At 44.1% G+C, this 24,776-nt stretch overlaps 8 protein-coding genes across 8 annotated transcripts; 3 read left to right on the top strand and 5 right to left on the bottom strand.

Annotated features, from left to right (window-relative positions):
• Window positions 1-209: 209 nt before the first annotated feature.
• AOL_s00075g48 (uncharacterized protein) lies at window positions 210-1,319 on the bottom strand (the record flags this gene model as incomplete). The annotated part of the gene is made up of 1 exon (XM_011122359.1): window positions 210-1,319. One exon carries the CDS (start codon window positions 1,317-1,319, stop codon window positions 210-212), a length of 1,110 nt encoding a protein of 369 aa, XP_011120661.1.
• Window positions 1,320-1,414: 95 nt separating this feature from the next.
• Window positions 1,415-2,926, bottom strand: AOL_s00075g47 (uncharacterized protein; the record flags this gene model as incomplete). Its single annotated transcript, XM_011122358.1, has 1 exon — window positions 1,415-2,926. The coding sequence occupies one exon, from the start codon at window positions 2,924-2,926 to the stop codon at window positions 1,415-1,417; it is 1,512 nt and encodes a 503-aa protein (XP_011120660.1).
• A 354-nt stretch (window positions 2,927-3,280) lies between these two features.
• Window positions 3,281-3,986, top strand: AOL_s00075g46 (uncharacterized protein; the record flags this gene model as incomplete). The annotated part of the gene is made up of 3 exons (XM_011122357.1): window positions 3,281-3,592; window positions 3,666-3,845; window positions 3,915-3,986. 3 exons carry the CDS (start codon window positions 3,281-3,283, stop codon window positions 3,984-3,986), a joined length of 564 nt encoding a protein of 187 aa, XP_011120659.1.
• Window positions 3,987-8,342: 4,356 nt separating this feature from the next.
• Window positions 8,343-9,116, top strand: AOL_s00075g45 (uncharacterized protein; the record flags this gene model as incomplete). The annotated part of the gene is made up of 1 exon (XM_011122356.1): window positions 8,343-9,116. The coding sequence occupies one exon, from the start codon at window positions 8,343-8,345 to the stop codon at window positions 9,114-9,116; it is 774 nt and encodes a 257-aa protein (XP_011120658.1).
• A 732-nt stretch (window positions 9,117-9,848) lies between these two features.
• AOL_s00075g44 (uncharacterized protein) lies at window positions 9,849-11,196 on the bottom strand (the record flags this gene model as incomplete). Its single annotated transcript, XM_011122355.1, has 2 exons — window positions 9,849-11,053; window positions 11,115-11,196. The coding sequence occupies 2 exons, from the start codon at window positions 11,194-11,196 to the stop codon at window positions 9,849-9,851; spliced, it is 1,287 nt and encodes a 428-aa protein (XP_011120657.1).
• Window positions 11,197-12,084: 888 nt separating this feature from the next.
• On the top strand, window positions 12,085-14,308 carry AOL_s00075g43 (uncharacterized protein; the record flags this gene model as incomplete). Its single annotated transcript, XM_011122354.1, has 6 exons — window positions 12,085-12,176; window positions 12,235-12,336; window positions 12,429-13,310; window positions 13,421-13,523; window positions 13,590-13,693; window positions 13,753-14,308. The coding sequence occupies 6 exons, from the start codon at window positions 12,085-12,087 to the stop codon at window positions 14,306-14,308; spliced, it is 1,839 nt and encodes a 612-aa protein (XP_011120656.1).
• A 2,113-nt stretch (window positions 14,309-16,421) lies between these two features.
• AOL_s00075g42 (uncharacterized protein) lies at window positions 16,422-19,548 on the bottom strand (the record flags this gene model as incomplete). Its single annotated transcript, XM_011122353.1, has 2 exons — window positions 16,422-19,354; window positions 19,428-19,548. 2 exons carry the CDS (start codon window positions 19,546-19,548, stop codon window positions 16,422-16,424), a joined length of 3,054 nt encoding a protein of 1,017 aa, XP_011120655.1.
• Window positions 19,549-23,182: 3,634 nt separating this feature from the next.
• Window positions 23,183-23,911, bottom strand: AOL_s00075g41 (uncharacterized protein; the record flags this gene model as incomplete). The annotated part of the gene is made up of 4 exons (XM_011122352.1): window positions 23,183-23,222; window positions 23,327-23,487; window positions 23,556-23,780; window positions 23,849-23,911. The coding sequence occupies 4 exons, from the start codon at window positions 23,909-23,911 to the stop codon at window positions 23,183-23,185; spliced, it is 489 nt and encodes a 162-aa protein (XP_011120654.1).
• Between the last annotated feature and the right edge of the window lie 865 nt (window positions 23,912-24,776).

Below are 24,776 nucleotides of genomic sequence, written 5' to 3'. Positions count from 1 at the left end.
GTCTATGTACAAAATAGCAAAAAAAAAAAAAAAAAGGCTTCCGCTGAATTAAAGATTTCAATAGAACAAATAGGTAGCAAACCGACAGGTTTATTAAACTGACTTATTTATGTATGATACAGTCCCCCCTTCCCATCTCCACCTATATATACACCCCACCGACCACCTAAATCAGTGGTAGTTTATAACAATATTAATGAAATGTAAATCTACTGAAACCACCAGTTCATACTCCCCACAACTCCACGCCCTTGACCCCCTCCCTCATCAGGAACACTCTTAACACTATGCCACCACCCTTCAGGAATAAACACCGCCTCCCCCCTCTCCACCACCGTTTCAAAAACCTCGTCCCGACAAAATTCAAGCAACTCTACTACTTCCCTCTCAACTTCATCATACTCCATATCTACTTCTTCATCTCCATCATCACAACCCCAAACCACCCTTTCAAACACATTACTCTCCTTCCACGTCAACAATCCATCACGTATCCTTCCCCTGGGATCTGTAGATTCAAGTCTCGAATGTTGATACAAATGTGTAAAGATTTTAGAACCTAATTTTGGTGGGATTGCTATAATCTTCTTTGAGGATGAAAGTTGAAGGAATATATTATGCGATGGATCTCGATGGAGTGGTGTGTGTGTTTGCTTTGAAGGAAGTGGGGAGGAGCGGGAGAGCCAGATTGAGGAGCTGTAGATGTCTATTTCTGGGAGTTTGGAGTTGTTTGTGGGTTTAAGTGGTGTATTTACTGGATTTGAAGGTTGGGTTTGTTGGTAACGACGGGATGAAGTGGAGCGGATGTTGAAGCCCAGGTGGGTAAAAGGTGGTGGTAGATCTTTTAGTAGGAAGTGAGGTGGTTGATGTTGTGTTAGGTATAATTTTGGGATCGTAGTATCACTACCGATATCATCATTGTATCCGTCGATTTCATCTGTAGGTAAAGATAAATAGTCAAGGAAGGAGTTCCATGAGAAGCTTGTGATTTCGACGTCGGAACCAGGTGTCGGGGGCGTGATTTCTACGGGGACGTGGACGTCTAGAGAATATGAGGAGGAGAGGGAGTGAAGGTATGGGATGTTTAGACGGTTGTAAGGCGGGGTTTGGAGGAACCAGTTTTTGAAGGCGGGAGTGTGAGGTTGAAGGAAAGTTGAGGGGAATTTTGTGGGGGTGTGGTGTGGGGTTGGGTTGGTGAAGGTTTTGGAGAAGGTAGAGGGGGAGGGGTGGAGGGGGAAGGGTTTTCGAGGGAGGGGTTTTGAAGTTGAGAATTGGCGGGTGAGGTGGGGGAAGGTGGGCGGTTTGCGGGGAGGGCGCATGGTGGCGGTTGTGGTGGTGGTGGGGATCAAGCGGGAAAGAATAAAAACATAGGGAGCTCAAGTTTTTGTAAAAATTTTTATTTTATTTTTTTGGATTAGATAAAACGCTCAGAAATCGAATCAGACGACCTAAGCGTCCAAATCGTCCAAGAAGGAGACGAAGAACGTTGGGTATAGTTATTATGGATACTGTCAACATCAGCCCTGCCGACTACGGTCTCGGACGATGAAATGACTGTGAGAGATGACGATGACGTCGTCCTCATCGAAGAGTGATGGGATGGAGTTGGCGTGGCGTGCGCGTGGGTTGGGGGTTGATAGTCCAATTGAGGTAATGCGGGTGCGGTTCGGCCCGTTGCTGCAGCGTCTCGCTTGTCGATTGCATAATCCCAACCCCAGAGTATGTCTTCGTCGGAGTCGAGGTCGATCATGTGGCGGGGTTCGTCTAGGCCCACTTTTTGGGTTAAAGATGATTCTTTGGTGGTAGAGGAGTCGAGGAGAGTCATTTCAACTTCTTCTTTTCCGAAGACTTCTTTTAGAGGGTTCAGGTCTAGCCTTCTGTAGCGGAATGGATCGGTTTTGTGGCCGATTTTGTGGGATTGGTACGAGGGGTCTGTGAAGTTGTGGCCGACTGCTACGGCTGCTGCTTCACCAATGTATTTTGTTTTGTCTCTAAGAGAGGTATTTTGGTCTTGTAACATTCCTTTTGCATATCGTTCTCGAATTTCAGCGGCCGTGTGTGCCATCCGAAGTTTCTCAGGAGTAACGATTCCTCGACCTTCCCATTTTGCGTCTAACCAGATGTTATAACATCTATCACAAAGTCGGTTAGCACAGCCAATATCGTTACACACGTATTGTGTCTTTGTCAAAGTAATATATCTATCGCAACCATTGCACATACGGCTTTCGTACGGCTTTGGAAGGGTCTCGGTTTGACCGCCCCACTTAGGAAGGATCTTGAGACCGGCTGGGATTAGAGAGACTCGTTTTTGAGAAATGTTTTCGATTGGGATGGGATTTGAGCGGAAGGATGGCTTTCGAGAAGATAGCTGACGGGAGGTTTCGAGGACTGGCGACGCGGACCTAGTGCTTTCGTTTTCGGCTGTCGAAGAGGATGAGGATTTTGGAGGCTCTGTGAGCTTTAGACTGACAGACCTTAAAAGACCGATGGGTCTAGCGTCTCTTTTGGGGAGAAATCTTGGGAAGTCGGTATCTAATTCCACACCGATTTTTGATTCTGCTTTTGTAAGGAAGTTTGGACGGATTTGATTGATTGAAGTAGTGTATTGTTCGTTTATCTCTGGAGAACACAGAACATAGTTACATTGAACTGGCTCTTTGGGAGGCCAACGGACGACGGGCGGTTGGTCTGTGAGTCTGTAGACATCTCTGGGGATTTGCTGGGTTGGGGTGAAGGTGTAGATATCAAATAGTCTTTGGCGTCTTTCCTTTATGGCATCTACCGACGCATTGGAATTCGCAGAGGAATCTGACGATGATGCTTCGTTGGAGGTAGCCTTGGAGGGTGGCGTTTGAGGTTGAGGTTCTGTTGGTGATAGTGGAGGTGTTTCTAATGGTTCATCTTCTTCGATGATTGGATCCATTGCATGTGAAGATTGGTATATTTGTGTAGTGAAGATGGTAGTGGAGATAGTGATGATGATATTGATGACGGTGATGATGATGATGATGATGAGAGGTTGGAGGTGAAGGGATGGAGTGGTGATGGTGGCGAGTATGTGAAGGATATAAAGCCCGACATTATTATATGCACCCCGCCGAGGTTCTTTGTTTGCTAGTCCACCACCATTGTATATCTACATCTACCCATCTCCAAGATGTAATCGCCCTCTTATTACTTCCATACTTTAGGCCGGCTTCATCTATCTTCTCCCTTAATATCGACAGTTTAAACATTGCACAACACCCCCTAGAGCCGTTGTTTAACTTCTTCCATAATGTCGTCCCAAATCCCCCGTCCGAAGAAGTCCAGCCTCGACCTAATAGACATTAACAAATCTCTCCCTCCTCTCCCTCCAGAGCCAAGTACACCCCCAAAAAAGATTCTGGGACGAAGCATCAGTTACTCTGTTCTCAGGCCACCTGCCTCTGCACCTGTCTCTAGAAACCGGGAAGCCTCATGTGACTTTCCAAATCTTGCGAAGCTTAAAACCGAGCTTTTTGGAGCCGATGTGGATCGTTATGGTAGCAAAGAGCCTAGGAAGCATGTTTGCAATGTCAGTGTTCTTATCAACCGTTCTACGGTGCCGGTGAGTCTAGATATCTTACCCTTTTGCGGAATTACGAGAGTGAATTACGCATCGATACTGACAAAATCAAAAGGTTCCGGATGACCCAGAGCTATATGAGAGCCCATCTTGGTGGGCTGGCCGTTATATGGCCATCAGTGATCGCTTGAGAGGTGAAATGCCACGAGCCATTCAAGAAGAGCGAGATGAAGAAGCACGCCTGGAGATGATCGCTCTCTGTGGTGGTAATATCCATAAACAAAGGAGCTTAAAGGTATATAACCCCATCCTCTAGATAATTACTTATGGATGTTGAATTTTTGTACTAATACAGTATGTCTAGATCTGGTGGATCAACTTCAACATGAAGCAGGACCAACGTGAAGAAACAAGAAAGCAAAAGGCTGTGGTTTAGGAAACAAAGTCCCCGCGTCAGCAGGATATCTCGCCAAACGGAAATTGTTTATGTTTCTGGAAACACTAAGGTTACTGACTTTATTAAGATTGGAGTGTGATAGTACATACAAGGGTTCTGCTTTTTCCGATTTTACCGTATAAGGGTTCAATGCGATATTGTTTCCTTTGTCCTGTTTAACTTTGACCGGCGTGGGTAGGGTCTTCTGAGACCATATTCTTTTTTGATAGTGAATGCGGCTAGCCGATTAGTGGTGTAAATTTTTAATTTTAGATATGAATGAGGTAGGCAGAGAGATTGAATCATACAAAGGTGGTCTGATAATATATGAGGTTCCAAGGCTATTACAATATAATAGCTTAGAAAATATGTAGTTTGTACTTGTTATGACGTTGAATCAAGCCCAGGGCACTCGGCGAGTTAATTTTGTTGCTAGACTAGCCAGCCTATGCAGAGAGTTTTCGAAGAAATTGATCATCCACACCCAACTAGCTTGATATATTGAAGACCCCATCTATTATAAAAATAGATTAAAGACCCTTTACGAAAATCTTTAATACTGATATCAAGAGTCAAAGATGTATCGACGCTAAGGTATACGTATATAAGGCCGACCAGGCCGGGGAGCTTTTGTTCTCCCTCCCCCCCCCCAAACTTTGCAACTAGTTCGGTGGCTTTGACTATATACAACCTACAATCTATTATCCGGCGGATTCAATAAAAGAACTAATTATAAGGATATACGCTCGTTTTTCAACATGTTCATCTATATCCGTTTTGCAATTTTACCATTCTTCGACTCGTAATCACTAATGCTGTACTGCTGTGCACGTGGCCTGTATTTGAACGCTCACCCGCAAAGTCCGAATTAGTGCTAGCTCATATAGATTATACCATCCCATCGGCACCATATCCGCGGATCTTCCCGTTAACATGGTCATTTTGAAATACGAGGACGGGGAAACCCGTTATTTTGTAAACAGCTTTTGGAAATCTTTGTCACGATTAAAGGGTATTTTGGCGATTCTTCTTATAATTATCTGTTTTGAAGCAGAATTTACTACGGTCAAAGTAATACGGGTTATGTGGAGAAGAATCGGATTCATCCTACTGTCGTTAAACCGTTTGGGGTGGGGCTTATTTTCGAGGGGGAAACAAAGAGTAAGCGAGTTACATCTGAGGGGCGGAAGTGTCTTGGACTACATAGTATCCATGGTCGAGACAGTACTAACTTGATCTGTACATGGGATTGTTTTATTGGGGCAGGCAAGAGTTGATAGTTTCTGCTAATTGGGTTGGGGAATATACTCCTTCTCTGGATTTGGAGCACTTTATCGAATTCAGCCATCCCCAGACTATTCAGCCATGTTTAATGTACGGTATGATCAGATTATATCTCATGTCGACAAGAAGTTGGTTTGTTGGATAGACTAGTATTAATTCACCAAAAAGAAAAGACGTATGTGGCCTTTCGATTTTCGGTATCTTGGGTTTCTCTTGCATAATGGGGTTGCGGTTGTCTCGTACCCGGACCTGGAAGGGGATGCGGCTGTAATGTCTTACTCTTGTCTTTTGTATAGATTCATCATAGTTCTAGATCTATAGACACACGCAAGGTGCGGGCGCTGGGCCCGTTTTTTCTAGTTTCCGAAATATCTACCGTTTCTCCAAGTTCATAGGAAAGTTTCACGGGTTGAAACTTGCCTTAGCTTCAATTTCTCACCCTTTACTCTGCATACGTACCCTATCATGAATATAATGGTACCCTCCGAATTCGCGAAACTACCCGGGATTGGTAACTCCACATGTCGTGCCATATGGCCATGCCGTTGGGTTCATGGTTCTTTGTAGCAGTCTGGAGGTCTTTGTACAATTATAGGGATAAATATAGACCCACACTGGTCCTAGCGTTGCGAAAAGCCCTGCTCCTGACTAACCTCAGCTCTTCTGTCTTCTCAGCTCTTCTGTCTTAATATACGTTTATTTATTTTTCCGGAAGTTCCGAAGCGGGATGCTTGCGTAATCTCAACAAGGCAGTCAGATATCGATAATGGGAAGTAAGACCCAAAACAACTAGCTTCTCACCTAGCCGCGTCTTTCTACGAATTCAGAAATGAGAAACAATAGGGATGAGTTACGTATATATACGTCACTAAGTGTACCTTTGGGAAGTACTTCTAGACAAACAGAAGAGTATATCCGGCACCCGTATTTTTCTGATCCAGAGAGTTGTTTCAATTCCCATACTCTATGCATGGTACCAGACCTGAAAGGTGCCATTGGCGCTCCTTCCACTTGAGCTTTTCACATGCACACGGTGGATACTTTCTTTTATTTTTGGTTTTATGATCATCAGGGCAGCACAAAATTTCATGGAATTTGATCGACGAGGTGCCTGTTCCCTAAGGATCTGTGTTGGTCCGTTGGATTTTTTGGGTTTAGTTTCCGGATTCGGAAGACGCGGGAGGTTTCGGCTATGGGCTTTTTTGACAGCTGCATATGTTGTGGATGGGTACAGCGTCTGAGGATGTTGTGTGAGGCTATTGGAGGTTATGGGTGCGAAGGGTTCGTCTATGAATAGGTTGAGGATGGTACTAATCGGTTTTCTCCCTCCCCTCCCCTCACAAGTATTTTGGATCCTTGCTTTCTTTGCGGGGGGATATACAGGTAAGCCAGCGACGGGTTTCAAGACAAGTGCGAGAACACGCCTCCTTACATTACTAAAATCAAAGAGATAGAGGAGGCGGGGACTACTTTCCAACCACCTCTCTTTATTTTCTTTCTCTACAACAAACTTGAAGGTTTTATTGGGGGCTTTAAACAAACCCCTGAGAAGAAAGCGAAGGTTTAAGATGCATATGGATAATGTGATAGTAAGAACATGCAGGTACGGGAAAACAGCTGAAACTTGTGGTTCCCGGGATAACTTACGCGGATTCGTACACGTATAAATTTTTTTGTTGGATTGTAGTACAAAGAGAGGGGCCTTTGAAACATGATGGGTGCCGCAGCCGAAGAGGGGTAGGAAATTTTCCGGCATGTAAGGAGCTGACGCTAGAAACAAGTGAGAACTAACTATGCGGTGGGCTGATTAATTGGATGGGTGTGCTTTGTGATAAGGATTTTTTGGCTTGGGAATAGTGTAGGTTTTAATCCCTAGCTCTCAAGGAGAACGCTATTTTGAGATTGGGATGGAATCGATATCGTCTTTTCGTTTCATTTCTTTATTACTTGGGTATGCATGTGTGCTATATTGTTACTTAATACTAAGGAAACGAAAGATTGTTCCTTGCAGCTTAGATAACTATAAACTAGGCAACTGGATATGCACATGCATGTATACGATTGAAGCGAGCTTCTAGAAGTCTTGATAACCTTCGGAGATATGCTTTTTTAGATTTCTCCTCCCTTCAATATATTACTCCGCTGTTTGATAGGACAGAAGCGCCGCAGGCAAGGCATTGAGTGTATGAACTAAGCCAAGCTCTTGGAATATAATAAGCTTAATTAAGGAGATCTCGAGAGGGAAAAGAGGTTGTGGTTCTTCCCGCGCTGGCTTACCTCTGACCCGTCCGCTGTTGATCATAGGTCGGTACACGGTTTGAGTGAATGAAGAAGGGAGTTACTGGTTTAACCTTGCGTGTACTGTATAGGTTCCCCGTGTGTTTGTGTAACTTTGGCATTAATAAGATTTCTAAGGCTTTGTTTCTTTTCTTTTCCTTATATCGTAGTTAGATGTAACGACGTAAGGGTGGGTTAGTCTCGATTAACTTACGTATACACGGTTTCTTTTACTAGGGGAGGTGCGGCCACGTCCATGTTCTATCTGGTTTGGGCCTCTTCGAGTATGCAGTACATGTACGGTACGAGGCGAGAAGGGGGAGGTACTTGCCGCTAGATTAAGGATTCATTACTAAATTTCTTTTGTGAGGGCTGTGTGTGATAATAGTGAAAGTGTGTGTATGCATGATTCTCTTCAACTCTGCGGCCTCGACTCAAGAGTATAAAACTGAAGACATTAGTCCCCCAGAATACAATAATTCAAATTATACCTTAGTAGATCTAAGAATTCTGCCTTACAAGTTAAGCTTTCTTAGCTGAGCTTCTTTTTAAAGACCGTTAGTTACATATTGGAGTCACTCGTTTTTCTTTTGTTCTATATTTAAATTTATATCTATATCGATACCCACATCGCTATATCGTTGGCCAGCCTTCCTTTGTATAAAGTTAGAGGTCTTTTCGTCCTAAAAGGCTCTATTTTTCTACTATTGGTATATGTTATTCGGTATATCCTTAGCATACTTTATACTATAAACGACATATAGCTATTCAACCATCTCTCTATAAAAAACCAAAATGCTGCAAAAAATCCTCTTCTACACTTCTCTCCTCCTCACTCCACTTCTAACAACCGCCCACATCCCCTATCTCGACTCCGCAGGCCTCCATAACTCATATACTTCCGCTTTCCAATTTCACGATAACACCTACTCTCGTGCTTTATGCACCACAACCTACTGTCCACCGCGGTATTTCCAACCTCCTTCAAATTCCACAAATGCTACAAGGGGAGGATTCAAAAGACCTCGATGGACAGGAGAATCATGGTCAAAAGTATTCCTCTCAGCCGGCGAGGACCTGCATTTCGAATTCGGGGTGCCGAATATCCCCGCTCTCGAGTTTCCAAGCTTTCGACCGACGGTTTATTTGCTAGGAAGGTGTTTACCGTCCCCTAGAGTGTTCGGGCACCCTCAACCTCAGTTTTTGGAAAATCCTGGTAGTCAGTTGGATCTACCGAGAGGATGCAAGCTCAAGGGTCTGAGATTCCATTTGTCCGACCCTGGCTGGGAGGCTACGAAGTTTTATGAGAAATATATTGGGGCGACGTTTTTGAGGTATTTGGATTATACGGTGCCTGTTGGATGTGATGGAGAGGTTTATATTGTGGTGAAGGGGTGGGAGAAGAGGGTTACGGAATATTATGTTTCTGTTGGGAAAGAAGAGCAATTCCCGCCTTATGAGAGTACCGATGGGATTGCGAAAGTTGAGGATGTGAAGAAGTGGGCGAATGGTGAGGTGGCAGGAGTCGGAAAGTTCTGTCAAAGAAGGGGAATTTGGGAGAGGGAGTGAAGGGAAACCTGTTCTTTTCTTTCTGATTTCTTGATTTGATTTGGATTTTAAACCTTTGGAATATGGTGGTTGTTCATGAAGATGGCGTTTTCTTATTTGAGTTATAAAACTTCAGATTGTGAGAATAGTCTTGTATAGTATGTTTTGATATCGGAATTAATTTTGTCTTTTTGTGCATGCAGCACCATATAAAACCATTCCTAAGATCACATGTAGCTGTTTATTCTCTTGGTCATTTCCTCGAGCAGCCGTAAGATTATAAAATTCTCGATTATTACTACTATTGTAAAGGTTCTTGTCCTAGGATAATACTATACGGAATCTTTCGAACTGCGTTGTAAGGTATTCTCGTGGTTGTATTCTTGGATTTGCGGACGCTAGGGTTAAGGTTACTCAGGTCATTTCATATGATCATGCACTGGCGGATTTTGGAGTGAGTGTGAAATTCCTTAATTAAAGTTTATTGAAAATGCAGCTTTACCTGATCGTTTGTAGGGCGCGGCTATTTAAGAATTATAATGCTATGGTACACAAGCCAAGTTCCAGTACTCGAAAACCTTTGTCTGTAGATATCTACAACTGTTATTGTAAATTTAGTTTGCCAGGAGAGAAAGAACAGATTTGCCGATTAGCTTAGGAATGCGGGAATGAATATAAACTAAGGTCACAATATTAATATAACATGACAACTGCTAGCGCTCAACACTGGTAAGTAAATTTATAAATCAATCGCTAATTTTCTATCGGATCTGGAGCGGGAGATGCTAGTGGTGGATCTATATCTATGACAACGAACGCCCTCACGATGATAATATTTTGATCAAGATTCTTCCCTCCACCATCACCGTGCTTCCTGAGAAAAGGGCTTCCAACAAGCTTGATGGTGCCTGCTAGGTCGACCTCGGTGTCATCACCATCACTTACTCCGATATCTGCACCTTGTGCTGTGGTTAATTCATCATCCTCCACCCTAGTAAAGCCCATTTGGCTTAGAAGCGGCGAGTCTACAGTGAAAGAGGCCCTTTCTTTCATGATAAGCCGAGAAAATCTGACGGCTCGTTCGAAGACTTCCCCCAATCTTCTAAGATATAGTCCACTAGGTGTACCATGTGGCCCCTCCCGTTCTATTTTATAATTCGCTAAATTTTCTTGTATATGGGCGGTAAACTCATTAATGAGCTGCGTTATGGATTCCTTTTCATTCTGCCTGCTATCCCCAGCTTCTTGTAAGGCAGCTAGCTGACGCACGGTAATAGACCGCCACTTGCCGGCGTCTTCATTGACGTCGTGGTCTGGAAAGAGCTTAGCAAAGTGGAAACCAGATGCGAGATCGCCGATAGGACCACTAAACGAGGCGAGAGGGCTGTTACGATTGAATAGTCTCTCACTTATGAATTTCCAGGTCGCTTGGCGGAGGATTAGTCTTTTCTCTGTATCTGATAGACTATATTGCGTGGGGCTGAGAGAGGGATGGAATGAGTCTTCCCAAAGTGTGTGGGGACCCCAGTCCGTTAAAGGATTGCCTTGTAGGGCTATTTCTTTGAGCTCCTTAGACTTGCAGAGCTTTCCGATACTATTATTGAGCTGTACGAACTCTTGACATACTTGGGAATCGAAACTGGGATCGAATCTCTCAACGCAACCGAGAACTTCATCTTGGAGTTTGAAGAATTTCTGGCTCGTCTGTTCTAGCTCGTCCTGAGCCTCGAAAAGTTCTATTTCTTTCTGTTTTAACTCGTCCTGAAGCTCGGAAAGTTGCCTTTGTGTCTCTTTTAACTCGATTTTGTCTTTTGACCAGCCTGTCTGAGCTTGGGAGGGATTTTTGACTCCAAAGATTTCTAGAAGCTCACGTGGAAATAATGTCGACTTCTGTATTTTATTGTCCCCATCGAGTTGGGAATGATGTGCCGCGCATTCTTGACGGGACGTTTCCAACTCTTTTTTTTTCTTTTATATGCCTTCCGGTAGTCATTTTTTCTTTCCATCAAGATTTTATACTCTTCCACCAGGATTTTATGCTCTTCCACCAGGATTTTATGCTCTTCCACCAGGATTTTATGCTCTTCCATCGGGCTTTCATACTTGGAATTCGGTTCGGGTAGATTGCTGATCGGCTCGGCCTTTCTAACCTGCTCTACCTGCGGCTGAGCCTCGATGCTAGGTAATTGGAGTTCGACCTGATGCCCTAACTCGTTATTTGAACCTTCTGGATCAAGGCCGGAGTGGCCGTGGATATCGGTATGCCTTCGGAGCCATCCCTACATGTATACACCGCGAAGTTAGTAAAATCTAAAACCTAGATAGAAGAAATTAATGGCAATGGTATCTCGTATACATTCTGATTTTGATCCTTTTACTCCCGTTCAATGTTAATGCTGGCAATTCTTTCCACAAGAGCCACAAAACTTCCTGGAAGGCTGGTTACCGCCGGCTGTGAAAAGGAATTTCAGAGCACCTATACGTGTATATAAACTGGGTGTGTATTTGTTACGGCTTAGAAGCGAGAAGTTTCGAGAGGCGGGGGATGTCGACAATTAAAATGTGACATAAATATATAAAAACAAATTCTTACAGCCTTTGTAGAAATTGTAACCGCGCATTATAATTGGGCATCAGGTAGGGCATTAGGCAATTTTCATGCAATACCCCGCTCGAGGTACTCATGTACTCGTATTTCCCAACGCAATTTGCTGTGCACGAGCTGGAATTTGGCAGCCTTCTAAAGATGCCTGATAAATTCTCCCAGGCCAGAGCGGAGAACCACTCATTTTCTCATCATCACATCTGGGTGTGTTGGGGTAGCGTTTATATATCACGATACTGCCAACTACCTCGAAGCCGGGGTAAAGTCTAGCCTGTAATTCCTACTTGTACCTCAAACCAGAGTCGACCTCGCAAAATTTTTTAAAAATCCTACCTGATATTAACAAGAAACTGAGGGTATTGTAACTTTTGACACCGGTTCAGAATGCCACGCGGACGTAAGTCTACAGCTGCGGCGCATGTGCCCCGGGCGGAGGCACGAATTGTCATTGGGCTTGACTTTGGAACAACTTATTCGTGAGTAGACCCCTCTCACTATGGTATTTGACAGGATAGCACTCAAGTCAAAAAATAGCGGCGTGGCCTATTGTGACGAGAAAGGCGCCGCCGAAGGCACTAGCGGGGTTCAGCTCATATCTTCCTGGCCGGGACTGGCTACACACACTTCAACAAACGAGTAAGACGAGTTCCCTCTACTTCGACTCTCTTTTCTTCTTCTTCTTCTTCTTCTTCTTCTTCTTCTTCTTGATGCCGCTGACAGTTAAATAGGAAAGTACAGAGTCGAATTGCTTATGGCACGCCCCCAGAGCCTGACATTATTTGGGGAAACCAAATTAAGCACAATACGAAAGCTCCTATCCATTCTTGCATGAAGCTTAAATTGGATGAGCGCCCGGCTCACATTCGCCACTTTATGGAAGTCCTTACGAGAGGAATGGCTGGCATGAACGTCAAGGATGAAGACGAAAGTTCGAACGAGCCCCTTGATCACCCGAGTAAAACACCGGTAGACATGGTGGCCGACTATTTAACCAAAGTTCGAGAAACAGCTTGGGACGTACTCGAGCAGCAGTACGGAAAGGTTCTTTTCTCGTCTATGAGGAAGGAGCTTGTCGTGACTGTTCCAGCTGTTTGGTCTGAGCGAGCTAAGGACTTGACTCTCAGGGCTGTGAACCGGGCGGATTTTGATGCGTCTAGGATATCACTTGTGTCGGAACCAGAAGCCGCAGCCATCTACACTCTCAAAGACATGCGCGAAGGGCCCAGCCGGGATGATATCAAAGTGGGGGATGTCTTCATACTGTGCGATGCTGGTGGTGGTACCGTCGACCTGATTTCATACAAGATCACACAGATTGAGCCCGTTCTTAGGGTTGAAGAGGCAGCTATCGGGAGTGGTGATAAGTGTGGGGCTTCATATGTGGAAGCAGAGTTCCTTTCATGGCTAGAGAAATGGATAGGGTCTGAAGCTTTCCAGAAGATCCCTGAAGAAAAAAAGCGCCATGGTAGCCAAATGATGAACTCCTTTGAGATCAATAAACAACACTTCTCTGGGGATGATGATGAGATAGAAATTCGACTTCCGGCAGAGACTGGTATTCAGAATAGTGAGGAACTCAACATAGATGACCGAATTCTGACTTTGAGCACGTATGGAAATCCTATACCCTATACCCCGCCCCTCAATATCGATTTTATCAGACCTAATCTTTGAAACATTAATGCATTTTCATAAAGTGGCTGACGTTCTGATATGATAGTGCGCAAATGAAGCAGATCTTCGACTTTTGCGTTAGCAGTACTATCAAGCTAATCGACGGTCAGGCCACAGCGGTCATGAAAGCTGGACTCGGAAAACCTAAGGTAAGAGACAATCGATGATTTATTTATGGTCTTTCTGCCAACGTCTAATCGTACCGGGTGTTATAGATGGTACTCGTCGTTGGTGGGTTCGGGCGCAATCAATATCTCTACCACAAAATCCAAGAATACTGCGTGTCAATAGGGACTGAAATCCGGCAGCCCAGAGCCCCGTGAGTTCCCTAAATTCCACTATTTTATGTTAGCTTCGTAGTTTAATTTAGGGATATAGATGGTCAGCTGTCTCTCGAGGCGCTGTCTGTCGTGGTCTGGAACCAGCTTCAGGAGGACTTGTCGCCGTGCGCCTAGCCCGCAAATTCTACGGCACCCCCGTCTCTACGATGTTCCTGCCCGGTGTGCACAAGCCTGAGGATATGTATATTGACGGATACACGGGGTGCAGAATGGCTAAGAGCCAGATGCGTTGGCTTAGCGAGAAAGGAGACCGCCTACCCGAAGCTCACCCGCGGAAAATCGAGATTCAGGTCTCGTTTTCTTTTCGGCCGGAAGAACCTCGTCAAGTTGGAGTCCCGCTAATTGGGTGTAGCGAGGATAAGGCACCAGAGCGCCTTGCAGATTCAGGGGCTCAACCTATTTGCCGAATCATGGCCGATTTGAGTACCATTCCATTATCTCAATGCGACCAGATGCTAAACCCTTTGACTGGCATGGTGTTTTACAGTGTTGATTTGGCACTTCAAGCCACTTTTTCCAGGGAAGTTCTGACTTGGAAGGTGCTGCACGGCGGCAAAGAATATGGCTCAGCCACTGCCACATATGATGACTAGAATAGCCTTGAATTCTTTAGTCTGGCCTAGAGGTATCTGTCTCTCCAGGATGTGCTATTCTTATGGGTTTCACCCTTGCTTTTTAGCATATAGTCTTGTTACCAGAATGCGTTGATTCAGGTTGTATTTCCGTTTGTAGTTAGTATGGCTTGTGCTACGGGACCAGCTTGTGCGACGTTTACCATTTTTGACTATGGATAATCCATGTATAAGGGAAAGTTGCAGTTGATTATATAACGAGCACCAAGTATGAGTTTGAGTTTGAAGACCATATACTCTGGGTGTCTCTTCCCTCTTATGATCTTAGAATATAATGCGCTAAACAGAGTGCTATGGATACGGGGTTTTTGCGATATATACGTTTGTCGATACTCTGGCCGGATTTAGTCCTTCCATTCGATTTTCGTAAAGCTCATAAGTCGCTGCGTTCTGACTAATATACCAAGGAAAAGTCATAGATTATTAGATCCGCAAGTGGCGTCAATTCAGAATCCTTAGCTTTAGTCTCCGTCATGGTTGACTACTTTAAAAGACGATATTAGCACGCGGATTCAACTAACCCGATGACCAAACCAACCGCTACTCACACTCTTCTATTGTTAACCCCCCCTTTTTTTTGCCAGAGAGATACGCTGACCTCCCCGAAGCTGTATTCTGAGAACTCCCCGTTGATGAAGGTCGGCGCCTTTTCATATTTTTCAGGACCATCGTCGCAGTCCATAAGAAAAGCCACTGATTATCTTCCTTGGTGGATTTTAACATGGCTAAAGCGAGACGAGAATATCCAGAATTCCTTTCTTCTAGATGACTGATATATTGATGAAGAACTTGGTCCTTTATTGTCTTAGACTGATGTCCGAATCCCACCGACTCCATTTCCTCGAACTGGTCTTCAAAAAGTTTTAAAACAGATTCCATCATATACTTAATTTAGTTTGATAGGTTAGGCAACCACTTGAAAAGAATGAAGGTTTGAGAAAGGGGGCCACACTTTCATATGCTTGGTAGCTCCTTCCATAGTGTAATTATTCCAGGACCCAGTCCTTTTCCGGTAATATTCAACGTCGAAAGCGTCGGCGATCTGCTGGACGTTCAGATGGTGAATGGACAGCTGATCTGGTTTAGGTATTCTCGGCGGAATCGGCTCGTCCTCCATGGCTTCCGTTGAAATTGCCTTCGTATACGTAGTCAGGGGCTTAGTTTTTCTTGTTGACAAAGCAACTCCGCTCTGGGTTTATGTATCATGATGGCAATTTTGCAGCTACGTTCACTCCATTCGCGTTCGCGTTCGTGCTCACGAATTAAATTCATCCTTTTTGCGTTTTCCACACGTGTGCACCGGACCGTGTGATATGTGATGTGTGCCACCAATTGTTTTGCTTTACGGAGTAGCTACGCGCGAGCTACGATCGCTATTAAACCTGTATTTGATCAGGTATTATATTGTGTCGAGCTACGCCAGGAAGACAATAGTAGTATAGCACAGAGAATAGAATATATCTAATAGTCGAATAATGAAAGTAGCTAGTACTAGTTTACGCTTTAATTGATGCATGATGGTTAGCAACGTTGCGCGTTGGAAACGTTGCGTTGCAGATTGCAGTCTAGAGTTGACGTCGAATCACGTGACAAAAACACGGCTTTGCATTGTACTAAATTTAGCTAAATATACAAATTTATATATAAATTTTAATTTAAATACATCAAATTAATAATGATATGTATATATAAGTACCTACTATAGGCCTATGCCTGGCCTTGGCCTCATAAATTATTATTTAGAATCGATTAAAGCCGGCAGTGTTAGCACGTTAGGTTAAGATCTAGATATCTGGGCCTAGGATCTCTCATGTATCTATAAACATTTCGGCGCCACTGCTCCGATTATGCATTGATATTGAATCAAGTGCAAATTTAACTCGTAGCTCGAGCAATCCAGCTAGTTCAAGAGAAACACTGACGCAAATTAATAAGGTTAGATCCGAAAGGATAGTTATAGCACAGTCTAGCTAGATGATATTTCGGATCCGCGGACCTTCGAAGTTAAATTACAATAAAGAAAAATAATACTATGGAATATGGATAGACGGGAACGAAATCAGAAAGTGGTTTGTTATATCACATATAAACTGTAGCTAGAGACATCAGTATGTAGCTGAGCATTCATGCTTCTAGCCATAAATCCTGTAAGTTGTCTGGCAATGTCGACTATTGCGCTCGCATGAACAACGTTGCGGGCTCTAACGAGCAGTGGTCCCACTTTGATCGACATGTTTCGATTTGACTCGATTAGCAGGACCACTTCCACCTCGCCACGCTTGTCTAACACCGCTACTGACAGCGCTCCTCGCATACAAGTCTTGGCTATGTTTACAATATCCCTTTGTGCTCCCGATACTAGAGGCATAGCTGATTCAGACAGCCCAGAGATAGATCTGGCCAATGGGTCCTGACATCGTACGCATGTGAGTTCGACCGGACCTAGCACGGAGTCCACTATAGGGTTCACATAGCTGAAAGCAACTTGGCATTGCTTCTCAAACCATGAGATTCTATCGATGAAAAGGTTGATGGTGGAACGCAATATGTGGGGTGATGCGATAAAGTGAACCCAATCACCTTCAGGCCTGAGCGAAAATTCCTCGATAATCCAGGATGGTGGCCGTTCAAAAACGACTATAAGGCTCTCAGGATTCCGCTTTGTAGCAAATCCAGATTTTCTGAGAGCAAATTCCAGATATGTTGCATTGGCCTGGCAATACCGATACATTTTGGTGATATCTTCTGGTCTAAACGCCTGATCATACAGCCACTTTTCAAACACAATCCTTGGGTCGACGTTCCATTTAAATGGCGCGAGATGATCATGGGGACTATAGCAGATGACCTCGCCGGATACCATGCCGCCTAACGCCTTGTGGTGGCTGATTGTTACACCTTGTACGAACGGTCTACCTTCTTCATCGATCGTTCCTGGTAAACCGAGTTTGACGCTGCAGTTCTCGAAGCCAAAATCAAACGCTCCGTCGACGTGAATATGAGATATTGTAACCCCCACGTCGGCTAATCTTTCACATATTTTCTTGAGGTTATCTCGTGCACCTACAAAAGTCGTACCCATATTGGCGAATAATACCATATGATATTCTTCGCCACGCTCTCGACATTCCCTTTGATCGCCTAGCGCTCTTTCAACAAGCGCGTTGATTGAGATGGAACCCATTTTATCACATGATATTTCAGAATATTTGGGTTTGTGGCTAGTCAACCAGCGATTTGTAATTGTATCGCAATCACGGGCTGTCTTGGAGACGCTATAGTGGGTTTCAGTGGAGAAATATACAAACGCCCCAGGTAGTCGGGCTAAGGCCACGTGGATCCCAACTCGGTTGCCCATTGTGCTTCCATTTGTAAGGGTTCCCTTAAACTGTGTTTCAGACCCGGTAAGCCCAAAGCTCTGCATTCGGGTGGCAAGAAGTTGGTCCGCATGTGATTCCAGCCAATCTTGGGGAATTTTGACGTCCAGAAACTTCCCAACAACGGGCCCTAACGCAGAATATGAAAACATGTTCAATGGATAGCCGGCAGAGAACCGAGTTTTAACTCTCCAAGACCGAACGGTTTCGCGCAAGTCATCGATGACTAGTGGGGGTATTGGGTATAACTTGGAGAAATCCCGGTTTACGATGTTTTCAACCGTCTTGTTGGATATCGATAAGGCTTCCAAGAACGACTTGATGTCATTAGGAACAACAGAGGGCTGGACGGTGAGAATAACTTCCCCTTTGTTTGGGAGGCTTTGGCCACCTAGAGCGACCAAGCCTTCGATCTGTTCCTGAGAGCATGATTGAACTATAACGTCCAGAGAGTAAGAAGGCGCAATGAATTTCACTTTTCCCGCGAGGGCGCGAATGAGTATGGTTCTCATTCGAGCGCAGTATTGATATACTTCTTGGAATCCACTTGCCCCGAACTTGATCTCCTGCAGGGCGGCCCAGAGAGGAAGGAGAGCATCTCGTGACCCAGCCAGAGAGGCATCATATGCTCGTACATATGCGACTTTCACATGTTTTGCTCCCAAAGATGCTGGCTTTAAAGCGACTGCATGCGCTGGGCCCACATGATTTGATCCCGCTGCGACAATAGTACTAGCGCGAACAGGTCCATCATGTATCCGCAACTCTTTGGATAGTAGTCTAGGTTCTAGCCTCAAACTTCTAATTCCTAATAGTTTCCTGTCTCTTGAAGATAATGTTGTGATATAGTCGAAGTTTCGTGAAGCATCGACGTGGAGTAGAAGTTTAACACTCTCTGAGATCTTGCAGATGATATCCAAGTCATCGCACATTCCGTTGAGAGCTGCTAACGTGGCTGCGAAAATAACAGGCCGTTCATTATTTGTAACCGCATTTAAATCTCGACAGATGTTCTCTATGTTGTCTGATAAAGATATACGATAAATTTGAAGTCCAAAGAAAGACTTTGCGGATAATATTGTTTGCTCGTCGAAGTTGTCATAGACTAGAATCGGCCTCAAAGTGGGGTGTTTATCTCGTAGGTCTTGCTGCAGAGTTCGAATGCAATAACAGTTCGCCTCTCTAGCTGTGCAAATATACCCAGTTGCATTCGCATCCCCCACACGAGCGCCTTTTTCTCTAAGAGCTCTTCGCTCATAAGACTTGAAGTGAAATTGCCAGCTGCTGTCGATCTCATCAGGCATATTAAGTTGGTTGTTATGCCATGGGAGACCAACTTCTGCTATTGTGCGGCCTGCTTCCATCCATAGAGGATCTGTGAGTGGTGAGAATGGTCGCGGTTTTATAGACGTCCAGATTTGGTGTAGACGATTGGCTTCCGTGAGGACACCATAGATCCTATGGTTCGGATCATGCCATGGAGTAATGACGGGATTATCAATCCACTGAGTTTTGGAGGCCTCAAATGCATTCCGGACAACATCGTTGGATACAATCTCCTCTATTGGTCTCCGATGGCTTGAAACTTCAGTTGTTGGAATCAGAGTCTCCGCTAGTTTAGATATAGAACCTGGCTGGGGTTTAGCTTATATACTACTATATATAATATACCACGGCAGAAATATTTCAAAGTGCTCACGAACCTTTTGTGATTATTGCTTCAAGCAGCAGGTGCCCATTTAATTTCGGTACTTGTGACGTTTTCCGGAAGTCATCCGTACAGGAAACAATGTAGTTTCCTTGGGAGTGTGATCCACATTCCATGAGTTAAACTCTGGCTTGACGATCTGTGAAAGAAGACGAGGGGAGGCCCGAGAATTGAAAGAAAGAGAGAAATCGAGAGTTGGTACTCGGTTCACGGCTCCAATATCCTGCGTTAAATTCGTACACTGCGAAACTACTGAGTGGAGATGCTGAAATATCGAGGGACAAGATTGCCTTTATATATGTAGGTTCATCTGCATATAGACGACTCTGTGGTGTAATTAGGTAATGCATGTTCCATGTGCACAGGTCTGCAGATGGCCTGTCGGGTGTATTGGAATTACCATTCGTAACTGCAATAGGTTGAGGATCGCGATCGGATGGCATGTTCGCGATCATGTCCGGTTAAAGCTACTAGGCCGAGCAAAACGGTCTAAGAGAATCGAAGAGTTCGCCTTCGTTATCGAATACTTGGCTATTCGATTTGATCCGAGGAGTTTCGAGAATACCCCATTTAAGCCCTATAAATTATGATTCTAGCTGGTTGTTAAGATACCCATGAGAAGTCAAAGCGTATATGATCCAGATACCCGAGATAGTATAGTTTACCACTAGCCTGCTGTTTTAAATTTTACGTATTAACGCGAATTCGTGTGTTATAACATCAACTCGTTGATTAAGCCCAGAATACCTATAGACTTTTGTTAATAAGCTCCCCTAGCTATGGTCAATATTATAAAAGAAAGTTCGGGGTGTTGATTGGATGCGGATACTGCCGGAAGCAGGTTGACATGCAGTTAACAAAACAAGGATTTCGGGATCGATCTAAAGAATGTTAAAAAAGAAAGTCACTATCCCGGGTCACCAGGGTACCGGGGTAGTAAAATACAAATTCCCGTTCTCGGTAGTTTTTACGGTACTAGCCTCGTCTCAAGACGTCATGAAGGGGGGCACTAAATTTAAAGTACAAATAGAATCTGACAATATGTCATTTGCTTCGGCCGGGGATCCGGAGTTGTGTTTGTACCCGCTAGTTCGGACCCCAGACCCAAAAAATACCACAAAGCACATAGGGTCACCGATTTCGTTGGTTATGTCCCTAGGACAAGTCGACATCGAACGCAAACCAGCTGCACCCAGGTATATTATTCAATGCAGTATACATACGGAGCACAATATTTTGACTAAGATGCTGATATGATGGATTTAGTTCGCGCGAATTCGCGGGCTCTAATCTCACGGACTCGAATGAGCCTCGTGCCTCGTGCTGTTACTGTTGGTATACGGAGGTAGCCAATTGCATAGCTATGTATAGCTGTACCTGCACCAGCCGGCGGAGCAACTAGGGGCGGGACTTGTATTGCGGGGGAACAGCATAAAAATCACCTAGGCACTGTAGAATATCGTCTGTATACGTACAGCTGTGCATTCAGGTCGGGTCTGGTGCTATGCGCCTCTGATCATAGTTGAGGAGTCTAGCGACGAGACAACCCCTAATTAGCTTAATCAACGCGCGATTTCGACCTGGAGGCCGGCTTCCCTTTGGAATGTGAACTTTGCCGCATATGCATGTCTAGGCCTAGGTGGTGTACCCGGATCTGCTGAATCTTAATATAGATATATAAAAATCGACGATAGTTAGTATATATACTACAGGTCAGTTACCACCACAGACCGGTGGCAGACTCTTGGAGCCTCTCGGCATTTCGAATTAATTCTGATGAGGCTCAAACCAGCTAGGATATGTTTCCTTCCGTTGTAATTACTAATTTAACCGTCATGTTAGATTCCTTCGCGATGATCGGTATCGATATCCGGGTTGCGCAGCACAGGATGATCATATGAGCATATGAGTTTGATCGCGATTGGTACGGATACTTCGATTCGCGACCCTTTCCCCCTGGTCATAAATGCACGTATTAGATTTGGACAATGCTGCAACGCACACCGCAATTACCGTCCCAGCCCATTCTGTTCAGATTGTTCAGGCAATGCAGTTTTAAACTGCAACCCATTATCTTTCTTCTCTCTCTAGTACCCGACCCTCTATCAGATCAAGATTACCTTTCTGATGGATAAAAAATGATTCTAGAATTCTGAATCTTCGTTCCAAACCAAAATGATTTATTCTTCAGTCATTGGAGCTTTCGGTCGTTAAAGCTTCCTTAGGCGCCTTGGCAAATCTCAACAACCAGCATTCGTAATATTCTATGCCTCCCGTCCAACAGGTCTTCACGACTTGTGCATAACGGAAAAAGGAGGGACAAGTATGTCCGGATGACTTCATACGGTCTTCCTTATCCTTCTCGGTTCCGTGTTTGGAAGGGCTCTGTAAAATCGGTATCAACTTGCGTTCACAATTCGCCAAGTGATCGCGTTTCACAGCTCGGGTAGGATCCAAAGATTTGACACAAACCGCCTCCCGGATTCGCAGTACGGGACGCAGTGGGGAGCGATGTGGAGGATCTCACATGGTTATGGTCTGCTTCATTTAACTCTTCACATGAGTTCTGGAACACTGCCACTCCAGGCGGCCCGATCAATCGTCAGTGGTGGAACGATGCGTGGAATATGGGAATTCGGGCCGGCCCAAGCATCTTCAAAACATTTGTAGTTGAGGATTTAGCGAAATTTAAGATGGTAAGGTTGTAGCCTTCATTCAGTGGCACGTTCCACCAGCAGACGGCTCGCAAGATATCCCATTGCCAGATTACCCATCGTATTAGGATACTGAGATTACTGATAGACTCTAGGGTGGCATGCAAAAAGCGAGGGTAGAGACCATGGGCCGAAGGATTCACTGGAGTAAGCTTTTTTTTGACCGCCCAATCAACTTGCTCTCTCCGCCTTGGTCGAATCCTTTTATCAAGCTATATACTGACTTTTTGATAGTGGGTGAATTTATAGGAGTTGATCCTGCGTACCAGAAAATGGGTCGAGGCTATACTCTAATGAATTTGGTATGCGAGCGGGCTGAAACAGCTGGTATAGAGGTATACGGTGATGCAACTAAAAGGTCGGCCCCTCTTCAAGAAATATTTTGGGGTTCAAGATCGGAAAGTTATTGGAATATCAACCAGTCCCGGTACCTTTGGAACTTATCAGTTTATGGGCATCGTAAGACCACCTGAAGCAAGTGCGGGACTAATTACTTTTACTTCTTCTTCTCCCTCTTCTGATGTTTTTACGTACTACATAAACACATCCTGAAATTGGCTTTGTTTTTGTCACGCATCAATTTGTTCCTAGGATCCTATATCATGCAATTCAGAAAATTACGAAGCGAAAAAAAAGAAATAGCTCTCAAAAATGGGTTGAGCAGCCGATACAGAACCAGCGATGAAACTTAAGAAAGCTCTAGTTCAACACTTCTACCGGAATTTTTCATCATCTTCCATAGATACTAGTTATAAATTTCTCTTCTCGTTAGCCTAGCGAATAATGTAGACGTCAGGCATATCGACAAAGAGTTTAACGAGTCAAAGACACTCCAAGCGCGCAGATCACCACCTAATATGGACTTGCAGCCTCCACGAGTGGCCTAATTAGGAAAGTCGCCTTTGATATACAACAGCACAACGCAGAATATAGTTAGTGTCGATCGAGCATCATGATATAATGCAGTCTTAAATACCACACAGCTTTTGCTCTCACTTAAATCTATATTTTTGAGCTCTATTGATTTTCTTACTACTTATTGGAAGGCTGTACGTGCGTGCCGCACTTTAACCCGACTGCACTTATTGTTTTAGAAATTTGACGAGTCTCGCATTGCATATATTTGACCTTGGATGATATTATGTGAAACAATGGCTCCGAGACTAGTGAAACAACATACTTTTGTGCCATGCTTTTCTCGGGAGATTTTCTTCCTCCGTTGTTAATCATGTGTACTGAGAATTGTACTTTGACAATCGGGCAAAGTAAAATCATAACTTCATCTTCCTCCCAACTGCCTTTCCCGCCTACTAGATATGCTAGGTACAAAGTTTCTCGAGTCTATAAAGATTGTCCAATTCGAATCAACATGCATTTTCTTAGAACATTACCAAACAGGGTAAAAATACCATGTTCTTTCCGCTAGATCTATAGAACGCAACCATACCCTGAAGAGGGTTCTTTGAGTTACTGCCGCCTTTACCGCCTCTTGATTCAACCTCTCCTTCATTTGAACAATTGACCTGAGAATAGAGGTTGCCATTGTCATCTGTATCAAGACCCGCAAATGTGAAGAGCTCCCCAGCTAGCGTAATAACTATTGTACTAAGGGCAACGAAGTCATTGAGCTTGTTCTGTATAGTGTTCAATGTCTTATGTTCCCATCCCACTATAACATCTCGGAACCTCGAATTTCGCTCACGACTTCCATAACGTTTGAAGGATTGATGAAGGTCGAAGTCCACCCAGGACCCATAGGTTTCATCCTTTGAGACAGCGTTCTAGTCTAAAGTTTGACCCGGGACCGCCAAATCTTTGCGTGCGCCTCTGTCGATGACAATGTTCTATGTGCCCACTTCTCCGGGGACGATGACAACTCTTATGAGGGATCATATTGTGTATTCAATTGTTTAACGTCTCGGAAGTAGTGGTAAAACTTGGTCTGATTCCTCACCTGGAGTTACCGTAATATCAAGGTATCTTGGAATGGGAATATAATAGGGTGATTATTCGCGGATGATGCCTTCCCGCCAACCTTGGAGGTGTCGGGAACTTTTTGGGAAATCGCATACCCCAAAACCAAAGGGAAATTTGGAGAAGCTTTCCCAACTATGTATTTTGTCTTTTGGAGATGGATGAAGTACTCTCTGACTAACAGCTTTATGTCTTGGTCAACCTCCTCGAGATCATCATTACCCGCAAGCAGTTCGCCTTTTTCGTCCCACAATTTCAGTGTCTCTACCATATCTATCTGCCTTTTCAAAGAGGCAAAAGATAGATGAAACAGTAAAGGCTTGGATATCTACATAGTCTTTAAGATTGTTCTTCACCGAGTTTGCAACTTTAACTGGGTTATCTTTTTCGTCGGAGGCCTTAAGAACCTCTTTTAAAAGAACAAAGAAACCGTGATAGAATGAATTTAGTTAGTGATTTTCTCTATACCAAGAATTTCATAAACTCTTACATATCATTCAATGCGTCCTGGGGTCGGCTAGAAATTTTGACTTCCCAATTGAGGGTGTAATCATTTATATTCAACTTTGTGAAGACTGGAGGATTCAATTAATATTTCACATAGGTATAAAAACTATCACCAAGTTCTCCATCTGCCTTCTGTCCCCTTTAAATTT

Source organism: Orbilia oligospora, assembly GCF_000225545.1.
Source record: "Orbilia oligospora ATCC 24927 unplaced genomic scaffold scaffold00075, whole genome shotgun sequence".
Classification (NCBI taxonomy): Eukaryota; Fungi; Ascomycota; class Orbiliomycetes; order Orbiliales; family Orbiliaceae; genus Orbilia; species Orbilia oligospora.
The sequence above is the reverse complement of the archived record's forward strand: the minus strand, read 5'-3'. Positions and strand labels throughout refer to the sequence as shown.